The 18,548-nt window shown below is 41.9% G+C and overlaps 1 protein-coding gene across 1 annotated transcript in view; it reads right to left on the bottom strand.

Annotated features, from left to right (window-relative positions):
- LOC126354127 (betaine--homocysteine S-methyltransferase 1-like) overlaps positions 1–18,548 on the bottom strand; it is a 50,439-nt gene that overhangs the window by 15,476 nt on the left and 16,415 nt on the right. Inside the window, exons 2-3 of the mRNA XM_050003524.1 lie at positions 1,125–1,254; positions 66–184 (exon numbers count right to left, since the gene is read on the bottom strand). Of these exons, the coding sequence (XP_049859481.1) occupies positions 66–184; positions 1,125–1,254 (249 nt within the window). The remainder of the gene's footprint in view (positions 1–65; positions 185–1,124; positions 1,255–18,548) is intronic.

Here is an 18,548-nt window from a genome sequence, read left to right as displayed (position 1 = left end):
ATGTCACACACATATTACATTAACTATCCAATGTTATTTCTATTAAAAACCATTTTTTTACTTACTGTAAATTTTTCTCCTGCATCATGACCCCTGTTTTCAAGCTTCGTGTCACAAGCATAAAATGTGAAAGCCTGCATCACATCTGCACCAGCACGTAAGAACTCACGATGCAGCTGTCGTACTGAAATAGTGATGAATGGAAATTTAGCAATTTAAGTCATTCTTAGTATCAGGATTTTATTCTGTAACTTTTCATGGATATTGTTAGCTTGAAACTACAAAAAAAGCATTGAATTAGAAGAGAAGAGAGAACTAAAACTTAACTGTCTCACTTCCCTCTAGCTGCAGTTGCCTCTCCACATCATTTAAGAAAAACTATAAAACATTATTATAATTTTAGGTATGGTAAGTGCCCAACACAAGAGCATGTGAAGTAATTAACTACTTAGAAAATTCTTTTACTACATTAAGTATGCACACATTTTGCCTCATGTTCCACACTTTCTGTGTTTCAAACAAAATTTTGATGAAAGCTTTTGACTATTGTTTCCCATACATCTTACACTATTTTGATATTATCTCATGAATTTATGAATCTTAAATTACACTAATAAAGTACAAACACAGGATACTAAAAAAGAAATGCCAGACATTCTGGAATAAAACGGCACCCGGGTAAGTTTTACCATTTGCATAACTTAGCAAAATGTTGTCTGAGTGGCAATTTGTTATTTGTGTATGTTGCATTATACTTGCTATCAAGACAAAGTAATTTATACTGGCTTTATTGGGTTGATCTTTCCCTTTCACTTTTATCACAGATTTTTTTGATTATTGCTGCACACTTAATTCCTCCATTACTACACCTTTGCTGTTGTATTCTCTCCCATTACCTTTTTACTGCCTCTTTTATTTAGACTTCATTCTGATGAGCATCAGTATTTTTACCTTTACTATTCCCTACATTTTTAATGTGTGAGAAAAACATGTATTGAGCTTTAAAGCATCCAAAATTTTAGTCTGTAACATACAACCACTTCATCCAAATTCTATTCCATACATTTTGACAACAGCAAATCTATGTTTTACTTGTCTTCTGCTAGTACAGATTTACACCATACCTGCTTCAGGGTTTTCTACAGTAGCCTCTGGAGTCCATGGTCCAGCTTTCACATAACCCCTTTTTTCCAGTGCAAATACAAAACCACCATCACCAATCACCACTCCCTCTTCTAGACGTTCCAAGATACCCTGTAATCACAAAATATGTTTTAATATTTTGTTTTATGTTTTACAGAAATCATATGTGAAGTGAGCAAAAATAATTCATCATCTTTTAAATAAGCAAAGCTCAAAGTTTTGATCTGGTCACTTCTTAAATCATCTCCTTTACATAAACTACAAAGCACCTTTTTACCACACTTTAATAGTGGTCATCAGTCTGGGATCTATACGAGATAGGATTGACAGAAAATATAGAGGATACAAAGAAGAGCAGCATGTTTCATTGCAGGCTCATTTAATAAGCACAAAAGTGTCACAGATTCTGAGCCAATTCCAGCAGGAGGGGGTCCGAGAGGTGCACTGCAAGAGATGTGTTCTACATCATGGTATGGTCTACTGTTAAAATTCTGAGTGTCTACATCTGTAGAACAGTCAACCATTATATTGCTTTCTCCTATGTATACCTCCTGAAAAGATCATGAAGATAAAAAATTTAAGAGGTTTGAGCACACATTGAGGTTTCCAGCAATTGTTCTTTGTGCAAAAAATACATAACAAGCAGAAAAACGGGGAAGTGACAGTGGTACACAAAATACCCCTACATGCACTACTAGGCAGCTTGCAGAGAGTAGATATAGATATAGATATACAGTGAAATACCAAATAAACTGCTATATATGCATGTGTATTCCAGTTAAGAGAGGTGTACATAGGCAGAATACAGCGCTGCATTCAACAATGCCTGTTCAAGACAACAAGCATCTTGCACAGTTGTTAGACCACTTACTGCTACTACAATGGCAGGTTATCAAGATTTGAGCGAGTTTGAACATATTATAGACAGTGCACAAGAGATGGGAGACAGAATCTCTGGTGTAGTGATGAAGTGGGGATTTCTCCACATGATTCTTTCATGAGTGTACTGCAAATATAAGGAATTCGACAAAACATTAAATCTCTGACATCGCTGTGGGTGGAAAAAGATCCTGCAGGAACAGGACCAATGGTGACTGAAGAGAATTGTTCAAAGTGACAGAAGTGCAACCTTTTCACAAATTGCTGGATATTTCAATGCTAGGCCATCAACAAGTGTCAGTGTGCAAATCATTCAACAAAACATCATTGATATGGGCTTTCAGAGCTGGCTTGACTCCATGACAAAGCTTTAAGCATCGCTTGGGCCTATCAAGAACGACAGTGGTCTGTTAATGACTGGTAACATGCTGCCTGGTTGGGTGACTCTTTTCAAATTGTATTGAGCGGGTGGACATGTAAAGGTATGGAGACAATCTAATGAATTCATAGACCCTGCATGTCAGCAGGGTACTGCTGAAGCTGGTGGAGACACTAATGCTGTGGGGCTTGTGCAGTTGGAGTTATATGGGACCCCTGATATGTCTAGATATGACTGACAGGTGACACACATGTAAGCATCTTGTCTGATCACGTTCATCCATTTATGTCCATTGTGCATTCTGTCAGACTTGGGCAATTCCAGCAGGACAATGTGACACTCCCGCAAGTGCAGAATTGCTACAGAGTGGTTCCAGGAACACACTGCTGGGTTTAAACACTTCCACTGGCGACCAAACTCCCCAGACATGAACATTGAGCGTATCTGGGATTCCTTGCAAAATGCTGTTCAGAAGAGATCTCCATCCCATAGCACTCTTACAGATTTATGGACACCTCTGTACATTTCATGGTGTCATTTCAATCCAGCACTATTTCAGACATTAGTTGAGTTGCACCTCTTCTGCATGCCCTACAGAATTTTAGGCAGGTGTACTAGTTTCTTGGGTCTTCAGTATAGATGTACAAAAAGAATGGTACTGAACAGAGTCTCTAGTAGTTGGCAAAGCTGCAAGATGGAATGTGGGTTTTGCTGCAGTTTTAGAGACTTGTCAGTGGCACAGATTGTCCAGTGCGTATCTGTTCCATGTCTGCCCTGTACAGTGACACGAGAAACTTTCACCCTGATTCAGAAATTTTGCATGCTGTTGTGTTTTTCTCTAAATTGGTGCCGACTTCTTTTCTTGTCCAACAGAGTCAAAGTAGTGTCATCTGCTTGCTGCATGAAGGGAAATAATAATCTCTGTGTTGAAGTTGCATTATGTCAAGCACAAAATGCTGAACTATCATGCCCACACTTCTGGAAATGTGTTATTTGAGAAGAGGCTAATGCTGTCATAAATACCTTTATCTGTTACTAACAGAGACAACAGCCTTTCATATAATGGTGTTCTTTACCACATCAGCACCCTCTGTTGTCTCTATGGCAGCCTCAGAAACTGCTCCTCACCTCTAAAATCCTGTTATGTCTGCCATTTAGACTGAACCTTACCAGGTGTGGATACAGGGCATCTTAGTTCTTTACAAACTGTCCCCCCCTCCCCTCTTTATCCACCCCTGAAACCTATGAATGTAATTATGTTTTGAACTGATGTCTTAGTATCAATGAATATTTGTATTTATGAATAATTAAGCTTGTTACCATCATATTGTGATCTACATCCAATCTGCCAAGACTGCAATTTTCTGCTTTCTGAATGTGGTGCAAGAGGACTACTTTGCTATTGATCTGAAAGTGGTCTTTTGTAGATAGATGTGTACTGTACAATCTTTCAGTAAAGTGTCTGACATTCACCTATAAAGGATGAAGTTGTTGCAGTACGACATAACTGCAGTGGTGGTGGTGGTGGTCGTGGTGGTAACTATTGCAGGATAGTGACAAATTGTTTCATAAGAAATCAAAGGAAAACATTATGATTGCCAGTTTTTTTATTTCGCTTGGCAATGGTATCATTTCACATTGATTTATTGTAAGGCTGAAAATCAGTTTTTTTTTATGTGCTGCTATATACCACAAATGGATGTCACAGTCTGCATGTTTAGCCCCTGTTCACACAGTGTAGCTAATGACAGCACAAAAGTGGTGTTATTCCACTTGGCTTAAGTGGCTTGGACTGATGGAGAAAAGAAGGACGACCTTCAGGGTACAGGCAAAGCCTATAGCCGTACACAGGTGAACCCAATCATGCCACATGGAAGGCATTATACAGTGGTACAGATGATGTGCTTCTACTACAGAGACAGCCACTTGGATAACTGATGGAAGGTTTCAAGAGAAAAGCCCAAATTAGCAGTCAAGGGCTTTCACTTAGGGCAAAGCCACTGAGATAGATCTATAGGCGCAAGGAGTGCTACTTAGCCTTTTGTACTGGTTTTCAGTTTTTACTGGTTTACACTAGTTAATGCCCCTCACTACTTTTAGTATCACAATTACAGAACAATGAAACTATTACAAATGGAGCATGTGAATGATAAAAATCCGAATTTGAGTTCTAGTCCAAAGAACACAGTACTTCAGTATTTATAGTGTTTGCTGTTTCCTTAGAAACAGAAAATATGTACAAAAATTTAGATTAAGGTGAGTTTGAAATAAGCAGCCAAAATTTTTTGTTACTACAAGGTGTACGACTTTGCATATCCCGTTTTTCCACCAACATTTGATCCTTTAATGAAACAAATTGGTTACACATGTATCATTTAAAGTATTTTCCACTGCTGAGCACTACTTTCTACCATCTTTCGGGCAGTGTATGAGTCCCGCGTTGAAAAAATTGTTCATCTTTTGAAGCGATCCATGAATCGATCCAATTTGTGACTTCATGGGATCGGAAGTGTAGGTCAGCCAGGTCATGTGCCATTGATCTAAACAGGTGATAGAGGGAGCAATGTTTGGAGAATATGGTGGGTGGGGTAAGGCATCCCATTTTAATGTTTCCAAATACATTTTGACCTCTGTTGCAACATGGGGTCGAGTCTTTTTGTGCTGCAAAATCATTTTACCGTGCCTCTCGCTGTATTACAGCTGTTTGTCTTAATGCTCTGCTCAAACACATTAACTGCGTTCGATAACGAGCATCTGTGATTGTTTCATTTGGCTTTAACACCTAATAGTACGCGAAGCCGAGCTGGTCCCACCAAATGCAGAGCATGATCTTGGTTTGGCTGTCGAAGTGGAAGTATGGCCAGGATATCCCCGTGATTTTTTGCATTTAAGGTTATCATAAGGAATCCATTTTTCGTCCCTGGTCACAATGCGATGCAGAAATCCCTTCCGTTTTTGCCTCTGAAGCAACTGTTCACAAAAACACAATTGACGTTAAAAATTGTACTGGTTTTAGCTCATACGGGACCCAAGTTACTTCTTTCTGAATCATGCCCATAGTTTTGAAATTGCTTGCTGTGTCACTCCCACTAATCGTGCCAATTCTTCTTGAGTTTGATGTGAGTCTTCACTCAGCACTCCAATTCTGCATCTTCGAAAATATACTTTCTTCCACCACTTTGCCGGTCTACGACATTAAAATCACCGTTCTTGAAGTGCTGAAATCACTCATGACACTTTCTTTCACTAACAGCATCCTTACCATACATACTTTAGGTCAGTGTGCAATTTTCAGGGGGATGGGGGGGGATTTCCCCCCCTCTGCATCTGACCATCCCCTTCTCTGGTTTTAGTTTATGCATCCCAACCTGGGATGTTTATTTCCCATGCACTGGAGTAAAACTTTACATATAATTTAAATTTGTGGAGCCGAACACTGAAAGTTTTTAATAAGTCTTACTATTAATATGTTTCAGTTTTCTATCATCAGGATAAGTACAGCTTTTCACAAATGTACCTCTACTTTTTGAATTCCCCTCGCATACCCGTTTGAAGATGATTTTGTAAATAAGCTTTACCTATAATGTACTTTTAATGATATAACAAGGGATGACTCTTCTGTTAATGCCGAAACTCACTATTCACATGTATGCACTAACATCTATTTATAAATAGCTGTTTAACCATGCATAATGCCACGGTCCAAGCTAGTAACATATATAATTAATTCTACTAACCCCCTAAGGCATCTCCTCCCCCTCCTCCCCCCCCCCCCCCTACTAGTAAAAGCACAAATCATACCCTGCTTGAGGTTACGTTGACCGAGGTCCAAGCTACCTGCCTGACGTCTGTGATCTGTTTCATTCAACTGCTACTTACCACTGTCGCCACCTATCGGCCAACGGCGGAAGCAGAGTTGTACGCCTTGTAATTACTTGTACGCCTTGTAATTACATACATTATACGAATTTTTAAAAAGCCAAATTATCAAATTTGTCGGGCATAGACAGAACTAAATGAGTATCATTCGGAAGTTCTCGTGATGAGAGTTCGATGTATGTCACAGCATTGGTTTGTTTTTAGGCGTTAAAAATTATATGTTCCCATACAAATCAAGCCGATAATATTTTTGGATACAGGTAGTGAATGAAATACAGACAAAGATCATTTTCGATGGAATAAGAGTGAATTATTACAAAATATAATCGCGAAGACCAAACATGTGCCATCTGAAATTGACATACCGGTTGATTAGAATCGTGCTTTCTCCAGCTAAAAGGGCCCCCATGGAAAAAAACAAGTGACTGTAGGATAATGAAACTTCGTGGAATCATTTATGAGGGCACACAGAAGAGAAATAACGAATAAATCATTAAAAGAAAACATTGTAATTTCCACATTTGTTAACTGTGTACCATGTTCACGTTTCAGGTTACAAACTTTGCTCAATGTGATGACAGACTGTCTACGACAGCCGAAACCACACTACAGATTGTTCTACTGTCCGAAGCATTTCAGATGGGAAGTTGGTTACCTCGCTCGCTGTGTCATCTTCAACCTCCAATGTGTGTTAGTTTGCCGTGCCTCAGCAATGACAGTTGTTTCAACAACTGTGTGGTGCGATTGGCTGTCAGCCTCTCTCAGGAGCATTTCCTAATCCGCCTTTTAATTTGAACTCCCACTGCGGAAAGAGGATCTCTCCATATTTCCTTAATGCGTCGGTATTCGCAAAGATGGCCGCCCCAACACTAACACTACTAACAATGCATATCTTGCAATGCACTGCTCAAAAGATTTGAGAACATGAATTTGGGCGTCTGCCACACTCCACTGAGGAGTACTTTGCTGTCTCTGGCAGAATTACAATGTCATCGGTGAACCTTAAAGTTATTATTTCTTCTCTATGGATTTTAATACCTACTCCTAACTTTTCTTTTGTTTCCTTTACTGCTTGCTTAATATACAGATTGAATATCATCGGGGAGAGGCTACAACCCTGTCTCACACCCTTCCCAACCACTGTTTCCCTTTCGTGTCCCTCGACTCTCATAACTGCTATCTGTTTTCTGTACAAATTGTAAATAGCCTTTCACTTCCTGTATTTTACCCCTGCTACCTTCAGAATTTGAAAGAGAGTATTCCAGTCATCATTGTCAAAAGCTTTCTCTAAGTCTACAAATGCTAGAAACATAGGTTTGCCTTTCTTTCATCTTTCTTCTAAGATAAGTCTTAGGGTCTGCATTGCCTCACATGTTCCAATATTTTTACGGAATACAAACTGATCTTCCCTGAGGTCGGCTTCTACCAGTTTTTCCATTCGTCTGTAGATAATTCTCGTTTGTATTTTGCATCTGTGTCTTATTAAACTGATAGTTCGGTAATCCTCCCCCCATGAACCATGGACCTTGCCGTTGGTGGGGAGACTTGCATGCCTCAGCGATACAGATAGCCGTACCGTAGGTGCAACCACATTGGATGGGTATCTGTTGAGAGGCCAAACGTGTGGTTCCTGAAGAGGGGCAACAGCCTTTTCAGTAGTCGCAGGGGCAACAAAGTGGATGATTGACTGATCTGGCCTTGTAGCAATAACCAAAACGGCCTTGCTGTGCTGATACTGCGAACGGCTGAAAGCAAGGGGAAACTACGGCCATAATTTTTCCTGTGGGCATGCAGCTTTACTGTATGATTAAATGATGATGGCGTCCTCTTGGGTAAAATATTCCGGAGGTAAAATAGCCCCCATTCGGATCTCCGGGCGGGGACTACTCAAAAGAATGTCGTTATGAGGAGAAAGAAAACTGGCGTTCTTCAGATCGGAGCTTGGAATGTCAGATCCTTAATCGGGCAAGTAGGTTAGGAAATTTAAAAAGGGAAATGGATAGATTTAAGTTAGATATAGTGGTAATTAGTGAAGTTCAGTGGCAGGAGGAACAAGACTTCTGGTCAGGTGACTACAGGGTTATAAACACAAAATGAAATAGGGGTAATGCAGGAGTAGGTTTAATAATGAATAGGAAAACAGGAATGCAGGTAAGCTACTACAAACAGCATAGTGAACGCATTATTGTGGCCAAGATAGACACAAAGCCCATGCCTACGACAGTAGAACAAGTTTATATGCCAACAAGCTCTGCAGATGACGAAGAAATTGAAGAAATGTATGATGAAATAAAAGAAATGATTCAGATAGTGAAGGGAGACGAAAATTTAATAGTCATGGGTGACTGGAATTCGGTAGTAGGAAAAGGGAGAGAAGGAAATGTAGTAGGTGAATATGGATTGGGGCAAAGAAATTAAAGAGGAAACCTCCTGGTTGAATTTTGCACAGAACACAACTTAATCATAGCTAACACTTGGTTCAAGAATCATAAAAGAAGAACCCTGGAGATACTAAAAGGTATCAGATAGATTATATAATGGTAAGACAGAGATTTAGGAACCAGGTTTTAAGTTGTAAGGCATTTCCAGGGGCAGATGTGGACTCTGACCACAATCTATTGGTTATGACCTGTAGATTAAAACTGAAGAAACTGCAAAAATGTGGGAAATTAAGGAGATGGGACCTGGATAAACTGAAAGAACCAGAGGTTGTACAGAGTTTCAGGGAGAGCATAAGTGAGCAATTGACAGGAATGGGGGAAAGAAATACAGTAGAAGAAGAATGGGTAACTTTGAGGGATGAAGTAGTGAAGGCAGCACAGGATAAAGTAGGTAAAAAGACGAGGGCTAGTAGAAATCCTTGGGTAACAGAAGAAATACTGAATTTAATTGATGAAAGGAGAAAATATAAAAATGCAGTAAATGAAGCAGGTAAAAAGGAATACACACGTCTCAAAAATGAGATCGACAGGAAGTGCAAAATGGCTAAGCAGGAATGACTAGAGGACAAATGTAATGATGTAGAGGCTTATCTCACTAGGGGTAAGATAGATACTGCCTACAGGAAAATTAAAGAGACCTTTGGAGTTAAGATAACCACTTGTATGAACATCAAGAGCTCAGATGGAAACCCAGTTCTAAGGAAAGAAGGGAAAGCAGAAAGGTGGAAGGAGTATATAGAGGTCTATACAAGGGCGATGTACTTGAGGACAATATTACGGAAATGGAAGAGGATGTAGATGAAGACAAAATGGGAGATACGATACTGCGTGTAGAGTTTGACGGAGCACTGAAAGACCTTAGTCGAAAGAAGGCCCCCGGAGTAGACAACGTTCTATTGGAACTACTGACGGCCTTGGGAGAGCCAGTCCTGACAAAACTACCATCTGGTGAGCAAGATGTACGAGACAGGCGAAATACCCTCAGACTTCAAGATGAATATAATAATTCCAATCCCAAAGAAAGCTGGTGTTGACAGATGTGAAAATTACCGAACTATCAGCTTAATAAGTGACAGCTGCAAAATACTAACACAAATGCTTTACAGACGAATGGAAAACTAGTAGAAGCCGACCTCAGGGAAGATCAGTTTGGATTCCGTAGAAATGTTGGAACACGTGAGGCAATACTGACCCTACGACTTATCTTAGAAGCTAGATTAAGGAAGGGCAAAGCTACGTTTCTAGCATTTGTAGACTTAGAGAAAGCTTTTGACAATGTTGACTGGAATACTCGCTTTCGAATTCTGAAGGTGGCAGGGGTAAAATACAGGGAGCCAAAGGCTATTTACAATTTGTACAGAAACAAGATGGCAGTTATAAGAGTCGAGGGGCATGAAAGGGAAGCAGTGGTTGGGAACGAGTTAGACAGGGTTGTAGTCTCTCCCCGATGTTATTCAATCTGTATATTGAGCAAGCAATAAAGGAAACAAAAGAAAAATTTGGAGTAGGTATTAAAATCCGTGGAGAAGAAATAAAAAGTTTGAGGTTCGCCGATGACATTGTAATTCTGTCAGAGACGAAGGACTTGGAAGACCAGTTGAACGGAATGGATAGTGTCTTGAAAGAAGGATATAAGATGGACATCAACAAAAGCGAAACGAGGATAATGGAATGTAATCAAATTAAATCGGGTGATGCTGAGGTAATTAGATTAGGAAATGAGACACTTAAAGTAGTAAAGAAGTTTTGCTATTTGGGGGAGCAAAATAACTGATGATGGTCGAAGTAGAGAGGATATAAAATGTAGATTGGCAATAGCAAGGAAAGCGTTTTTGAAGAAGAGAAATTTGTTAACATCGAGTATAGATTCAAGTGTCAGGAAGTCATTTCTGATAGTATTTGTATGGAATGTAGCCATGTATGGAAGTGAAACATGGATGATAAATAGTTTGGACAAGAAGAGAATAGAAGCTTTCGAAATGTGGTGCTACAGAAGAATGCTGAAGAGTAGATGGGTAGATCACGTAACTAATGAGGAAGTATTGAATAGGATTGGTGAGAAGAGAAGTTTGTGGCACAACTTGACCAGAAGAAGGGATCGGTTGGTAGGACATGTTCTGAGGCATCAAGGGATCACCAATTTAGTATTGGAGGGCAGCGTAGAGGGTAAAAATCATAGGAGGAGACCATGAGATGAATACACTAAGCAGATTCAGAAGGATGTGGGTTGCAGTGGGTTCTGGGAGATGAAGCTTGCACAGGATAGAGTAGCATGAAGAGCTGCATCAAACCAGTCATGACTGAAGACCACAACAACAACAGTTCGGTAATTTTCACATCTGTCAACACCTGCTTTCTTTGGGATTGGAAGCTTCAATAATGTGAGCCTGACACCTGTATGGCATGCTCGGTCCGAGTCTACAAGCGGTCACCATGTAGTATCGATCCCCATTCTTGAATGAGAGCTCTTTGAGAGGTTGTGGTGGAACAAGGCGATCACGAACTCGTATGTCAAGCATGTGCTACAGATGCAGGATGGGGTTTAGGTTTGGGCTCACTGCCGGCCATTCCGTTACATCAATGTCCAGGCTTCGCAAGACATTCCTGCTGATGCCCGCCATATAGAGTTTGACATTGTACGTCCAGGGGCCATCACCGTATGCAGCAGCCACCACGTGGTCCAACAGGATGTGTTCGATGCACTGCCATGCAGTAGGACAACCATCGACAACGACAAGATCCGTATGGTTGGCAACACTTAAGCGGCCTCAGAACTGTGCTGTAACATTATGAACCACCTCAAGGAAAACTCTCTATTGACAAATAGCCAATATGAATTCAGATCATATCGTTCTTGTGTTCTAGCTTTGTATTCTCACAAGTAATGAGTGCTATCGACATGGAACGTCAAATTTATTCCATATTTTTTGATTTCCAGAAGGCTTTTGACACCTTCTCACAAGCGACTTCAAATTATATTGCGTGCCTATGCAATGTCGTCAAAGCTGCACGACTGGATTCGTGATTTTCTGTAAGGAAGTTCAAAATTCGTTTCAACTGACGGAATGTCAGAGAAAAAGCAAGTAATACATGGTGTTTCTCAAAGAAGTTTTCTAGGCCCCTGTTGTTACCGATCTATATAAAAGATTTAGGAGGCAATGTGAACAGTCCTCAGATTGTTTGCAGATGATACTGTCATTTACAGTCACACAATGTCATCAGATAACCAAAACCAGTTGCAGAATGATTTATGTAAGTTATCTATATGGTACAAAAAATGGCAGTTGACTAAATCATGAAACGTGTAGTCATCCACATGAGCCGTAAGAAGAGTCCGCTAAATTTCAGTTACACGATAAATCGCACAAATCTGAAGGCTGTAAACTCAACTAAATATTTATGGAATACAATTACGGATAAGCTGGATTGGAACCATCACATAGATGTTGATGCCAGGAAAACAAAAATCGTAGACTACGATTTATTGGCAGAACACTTAGAAAATTTAACAGATGTACTAAAGAGACTGCTTACACTAAGCTTGTCCGCCCCCTTCTGGAGTATTGCTGTAGATTTGTAGGTTTGTTTGTTTGTTTGTTTGTTTTGGGGTTTGATGGGGGCTAAACATCGACGTCATCAGTCTCCAGTTACAAAGAGACATACTTGTTAAAGGCCTATAGAGTAAAAGCGTAGCCTCTGGACCCAAAGGGAGGGACACCTAGGGGTACAGAGCTAAAATGAACACCGCAGTAGCACAAAATAGATGACATAAAAGACACTATTTTGGTAGCCATGTCACAATTAAAGGTCACTGGAGTGGGTGTAGCGTGAGAAATTATGCGAGAGCACCCACACTAGAGCGAGTGATAAAACCCAGCTGCACGGATAAAACGTAAAACTGAGTCAGCTATAGACGCATCGTCACCTAGAATTAAACGAAGTGCAGCTGGTAAATTAAAGAACTGCCCCAAGGGGCTAAAAGGCGTATTGCTGTGCAGCGTGGGATCTTGCATCAGATAGGATTGCCAGAAAAAATTCAAACTCGAACTGGAATGGCAGTGATTAAAGGCGTTTTTCGCTGTGGCAGGCTCTTCTGATGACATTTCAATCATCAGCTTTCTCCTGAGAGTATAGAATATTTTGTTGGCACCCACCAACGTAGGGAGAAATGATCATCACAATAAATCAGAGCTCGCACAGAAAGACGTAAGTATTCTTTTTTCTCGCGCTCTGTTCGAGAGTGAAAAGGTAGAGAAGTTCTTAAAGGTGGTTCGATCAACACACTGCCAGGCACTGAACTGTGAACTCCAGAGTAATCACGTAGATCTAGAAGAACCACGGAAATCTGTCGATTTCCTGGGCAACATTAGGTAGGTACCGGTCACAACGGGTTTCCGCACACGAACACGGTCATGCTCGTGCGTCACAAGCTATCTGTACTCGTATGTGAAACACGTTTCGCCAGTGACGAAGTCGCCAGTTGACATGGAAACGGCAGAACTGGAAGCGAGCTGCAGGATGACGTGAAGTGGGGTATTATGACAGGGAGTCTGGGCCGTAAGGTCCTTCCTCGTGACATTTTTGTTACAGTCTGATCGGACATAGCTGCTCCAATGGCCCTCCTAAGATAGTCTTGCAGTGCTCTGGCTGTATACGTACAACGTTGCAACGCAGAGATGGTCAGACATCTGTCTTCACGTGGGGTTGTAACGCGTCGGCGACCTTGCCCAACTCGCACTGTATACTGACCTGTCTCCCTGTAGCGTGTCCACGACATGGATGACAAGGTGAGAGGCATTGTCATCAGCAGCAACGCTACCGATGTTCCATCCTTTTTGGATCAAACAGACAGCCCTAGCAATCTGCACTCCAGTAAGAAGTCGCAAAGCATGTGCTTGGTTGAATACAACGTCCACAAGACAACTGCCATCTGCGTACCTCACTATAAAACACAGGGACACAGGTACTCACCTTCTGAGGGATCACCTGAGATGGTAATAATATCAAACAGCCAGTAGATGGCGAATGATCCTAATTTTTGCCTACAGTAACACCACAGGTACCGCCTGTATCAAAATAAATTTAGCATAATTGATAATCTGAAAAAAAAATGGTTCAAATGGCTCTGAGCACTATGGGACTCAACTGTTGTGGTTATCAGTCCCCTAGAACTTAGAACTACTTAAACCTAACTAACCTAAGGACATCACACACATCCATCCCCGAGGCAGGATTCGAAGCTGCGGCCGTAGCAGTCGCACGGTTCCGGACTGCGCGCTTAGAACCGCGAGACCGCCGCGGCCGGCGATAATCTGAAGTGTAACATGGAATTTATTCAGACTGCACATTGCGAAGGATCACAAAAGTTATGATTCAGGTTGGTATTCTAATTATAAACCGATAAGCCATGAACACAAATTTTTGTATTCTGTTGAAATTGACTGCGAGTAAGAAAACGAAACTGCACGTTTTCATTGCGCAGTATTTCTTTCTTGCAGTTGGTCTCAACAGAAAACCTGCACATTCTTGCTTATGTCTATATGAACGTTTATTAGAATGCCATGTAAATATGACGTGAAATCCGTCAACGTTTCTAGAGTTTTGGCAACTATGTTACACTATCACTTGTCTTTGTACAGTAGTACAGATATCCAAATCACAAAATACTACAGATCTGAATTATTCTATCGAAGACACACTGATGAAAAGAACTTCTGCTTCTATTGTGTCCTTTGTACAAATATTAATTGGTCATTCCAGAGGGGGGGAACGTATGCTCTACTATTTTAAACGAACTACTATTACTAGGGTGAGCAGATGCAATTGTTTAAAAAGGACGACAAACAGCTTCAAAAAGGAGGGCAAAGGAAGAAACAAGAGGACACATCAAACGAGTCAACTGCAGATGAGGATACCACCCGTCAGCTTTGGACAAGTCACGTGACTAGTAGTTAATTATTACTGATTGTCAGGTGGACGTTAACTGAGCAATATAAAAAAAAAATAGAAACATTGATTGTGCTGACAGTGTGGCGTCAATTGCTTTTATGTCAACACCACGGAATTGTTTACAAAGCGAAAAACGTACGACCATTCGCGTCCCCCTTCATTTGACGCACTGCTACCAACATCTACAATTCAAGCAGCGGCTGACGACATGTAAACTGTAGTTTAACCTTCCTAATACAAATAAATTGAATGGTGACACAATGAAATAAAACCATGATAGTTAATCTGTCGAGTTATTTGTTTCCTTTATTGGCCACTGATACGTACGTTCCAGTTCCACATTTCTTACATTCCGTTTCAAATTCATTTCTTCCTTTCTTGAAAGCCGGATTTTTGCAGGAAAGGACATAAGAAAATGTACACTTCCGTTTAGGCATAGCCAAATACACTCCTGGAAATGGAAAAAAGAACACATTGACACCGGTGTGTCAGACCCACCATACTTGCTCCGGACACTGCGAGAAGGCTGTACAAGCAATGATCACACGCACGGCACAGCGGACACACCAGGAAACGCGGTGTTGGCCGTCGAATGGCGCTAGCTAGCTGCGCAGCATTTGTGCACCGCCGCCGTCAGTGTCAGCCAGTTTGCCGCGGCATGCGGAGCTCCATCGCAGTCTTTAACACTGGTAGCATGCCGCGACAGCGTGGACGTGAACCGTATGTGCAGTTGACGGACTTTGATCGAGGGCGTATAGTGGGCATGCGGGAGGCCGGGTGGACGTACCGCCGAATTGCTCAACACGTGGGGCGTGACGTCTCCACAGTACATCGATGTTGTCGCCAGTGGTCGGCGGAAGGTGCACGTGCCCGTCGACCTGGGACCGGACCGCAGCGACGCACGGATGCACGCCAAGACCGTAGGATCCTACGCAGTGCCGTAGGGGACCGCACCGCCACTTCCCAGCAAATTAGGGACACTGTTGCTCCTGGGGTATCGGCGAGGACCATTCGCAACCGTCTCCATGAAGCTGGGCTACGGTCCCGCACACCGTCAGGCCGTCTTCCGCTCACGCCCCAACATCGTGCAGCCCGCCTCCAGTGGTGTCGCGACAGGCGTGAATGGAGGGACGAATAGAGACGTGTCGTCTTCAGCGATGAGAGTCGCTTCTGCCTTGGTGTCAATGATGCTCGTATGCGTGTTTGGCGCCATGCAGGTGAGCGCCACAATCAGGACTGCATACGACCGAGGCACACAGGGCCAACACCCGGCATCATGGTGTGGGGAGCGATCTCTTACACTGGCCGTACACCTCTGGTGATCGTCGAGGGGACACTGAATAGTGCACGGTACATCCAAACCATCATCGAACCCATCGTGCTACCATTCCTAGACCGGCAAGGGAATTTGCTGTTCCAACAGGACAATGCACGTCCGCATGTATCCCGTGCCACCCAACGTCCTCTAGAAGGTGTAAGTCAACTACCCTGGCCAGCAAGATCTCCGGATCTGTCCCCCATTGAGCATGTTTGGGACTGGATGAAGCGCGTCTCACGCGGTTTGCACGTCCAGCACGAACGCTGGTCCAACTGAGGCGCCAGGTGGAAATGGCATGGCAAGCCGTTCCACAGGACTACATCCAGCATCTCTACGATCGTCTCCATGGGAGAATAGCAGCCTGCATTGCTGCGAAAGGTGGATATACACTGTACTAGTTCCGACATTTTGCATGCTCTGTTGCCTGTGTCTATGTGCCTGTGGTTCTGTCAGTGTGATCATGTGATGTATCTGACCCCAGTAACGTGTCAATAAAGTTTCCCCTTCCTGGGACAATGAATTCACGGTGTTCTTATTTCAATTTCCAAGAGTGTATTTTACGTAACTCACTCGGTTAAGAATTACACTCAAAAATCGCACGTGCACTACAGGAAGCCAAGCCAAGCCAATACAAAGCGAAGATCCGAAACGAAAATTTTAAATAATCGATATTTGCATTCGCTCACAGATCGATCAACGATAACATCGACGATCCTGGTGCCAACTACTAACACCACCTTTATGCGCGTTTATCACGATAGCTGTACCAATAGTTAAAGTATTTAAGAAAAGAGCAATAGAATGGTACGAATTGTAAATTTAAATGTACTACGGCTAACTTTGCGAAAAAGCCGGACACTGTAAAAATCCGCCCGGACGCCGGGCAAAGAGCTGATGAGGAGGACATGTCCGGATTAATCCGGACGTCTGGTCACCCTAACTATTGCTAACATGTTTCAAAACCACATTGTGCTAATGAAATATCGCCCTACTGTTAAATACACGAAGTGACCCTCCATTAGTCAAGTTCAAGAAATATTTGAATATAGTGCGTCCTCATGACACGCTTCTTATTTCGACTTCGTGGGATGGGGGAGTGCAAATGATGTGCTGATCATCGCTCTGCGTGTGACACAGATTGCTCGCTTAACATTTATTACTAAACCCTCGTAAAATTTACGATTGTGGTTTGTAGTCTTCCTGGTTCCCGCCAATCTGGACGACACCTGCCTAAATAGCAAGCACTATAGGTAACAATGGCTTAATTATTTATTGTCGGACTCCAACGGTTTGCTTATACTGGTACTCTTGTTAACATTACGAATGTCTAGTACTGGTATGTCTAATAATAGTCTTCTCGGGTTTGCAGCTTGATCATGAAGTCACCTGGACACAATGTTTCGGCAATCCACTTGGCCGCGATCTTCATGTACGCATGCTGTTGTAAGAACTCGCCGGAACTGAATTCGGTCTGCGAGCGGTGGCTCGTTTGTACGCCGCGGGCCAGCAGCGCTTGAGCATGAAATCTTAACTGCCGTGTAGCGCAAGTGAACATACAGCACTTTAATGGCGGTAGCTGGCGAAATCAATAAATCGCAATCAAAAATTATTCTGTTGGCAGAATGCAAGACCGTTGTTTCCTAATGTCTGGTAAAACAGGGTTCCAAATCTTACGTAATGCGTTTTCTGTTTATAAGATGACAGATATTCGAATTTCAAAGGATTCTTTTAAAACACTGTCTGAGCCGTCGCTCCCAGTCTGAATTCAGTTCCGGCGAGTTCATGGAACAGCATACTAACGTGAGGATGTCAGCACGTGGACTACAGAAACAGTGTCTCCTGATGACTTCATGATCCGACTGCTGACCAAACAAGAATATTATCAGCTACTACGCCGGAAAAGCCTACGCAGTCACGATGGCGTGTGTTTTCTAGTAGTAGGCATATTTGCTTTATCGTTTAGAATAACCGATCTTAGTGTGGCATATCAAGCAGTCACAGTTAGAAGAATGTTACTTTACATCACTTCGAACCTCCTCAGGCCTAATCCCGTCCTTTACTACTGAAATTAGCACAATATGGATGGCGATGAGTGATTTTGACACTTATATACTGGTTATTGGCTTGAAGCTGATCGACACAGACAATGGACAATTAAATGAAGATCATTTCCCTGAGTTAGACAATGTCGTGTGCACAAATGACAGTGACTGAAGCAGCAAATGAGGAAAACGAGGAATCTGAAGAATAATCCATGGATGATCGTGAAAGACCAAACTAGGTCTAGCTTAGAGTGAAATAATAGTGCCTAAAGCAGAAGACTATTCATTTTGTGTGTAAAAAGACTCTTGGGATCATAACTTAATTAGTTCGTAATATAAAATTTGACTTCTCAGTAACATTTTTAGCAGCAAAACTGTTTTAGAGTATAAAACGGGACATTTTGTTCTTATTTCTTATGTAGCATCCCACTGGAGGTCTAGTAATTGTAATTAACTAGTGCATTATCTATAAATTAAGTCTTCCTTTAAAGAAAGTTTATGGTAGTAAAATTTACGAT

This window comes from Schistocerca gregaria, chromosome 3, assembly GCF_023897955.1.
Source record: "Schistocerca gregaria isolate iqSchGreg1 chromosome 3, iqSchGreg1.2, whole genome shotgun sequence".
Lineage (NCBI taxonomy): Eukaryota > Metazoa > Arthropoda > Insecta > Orthoptera > Acrididae > Schistocerca > Schistocerca gregaria.
The sequence above is the reverse complement of the archived record's forward strand: the minus strand, read 5'-3'. Positions and strand labels throughout refer to the sequence as shown.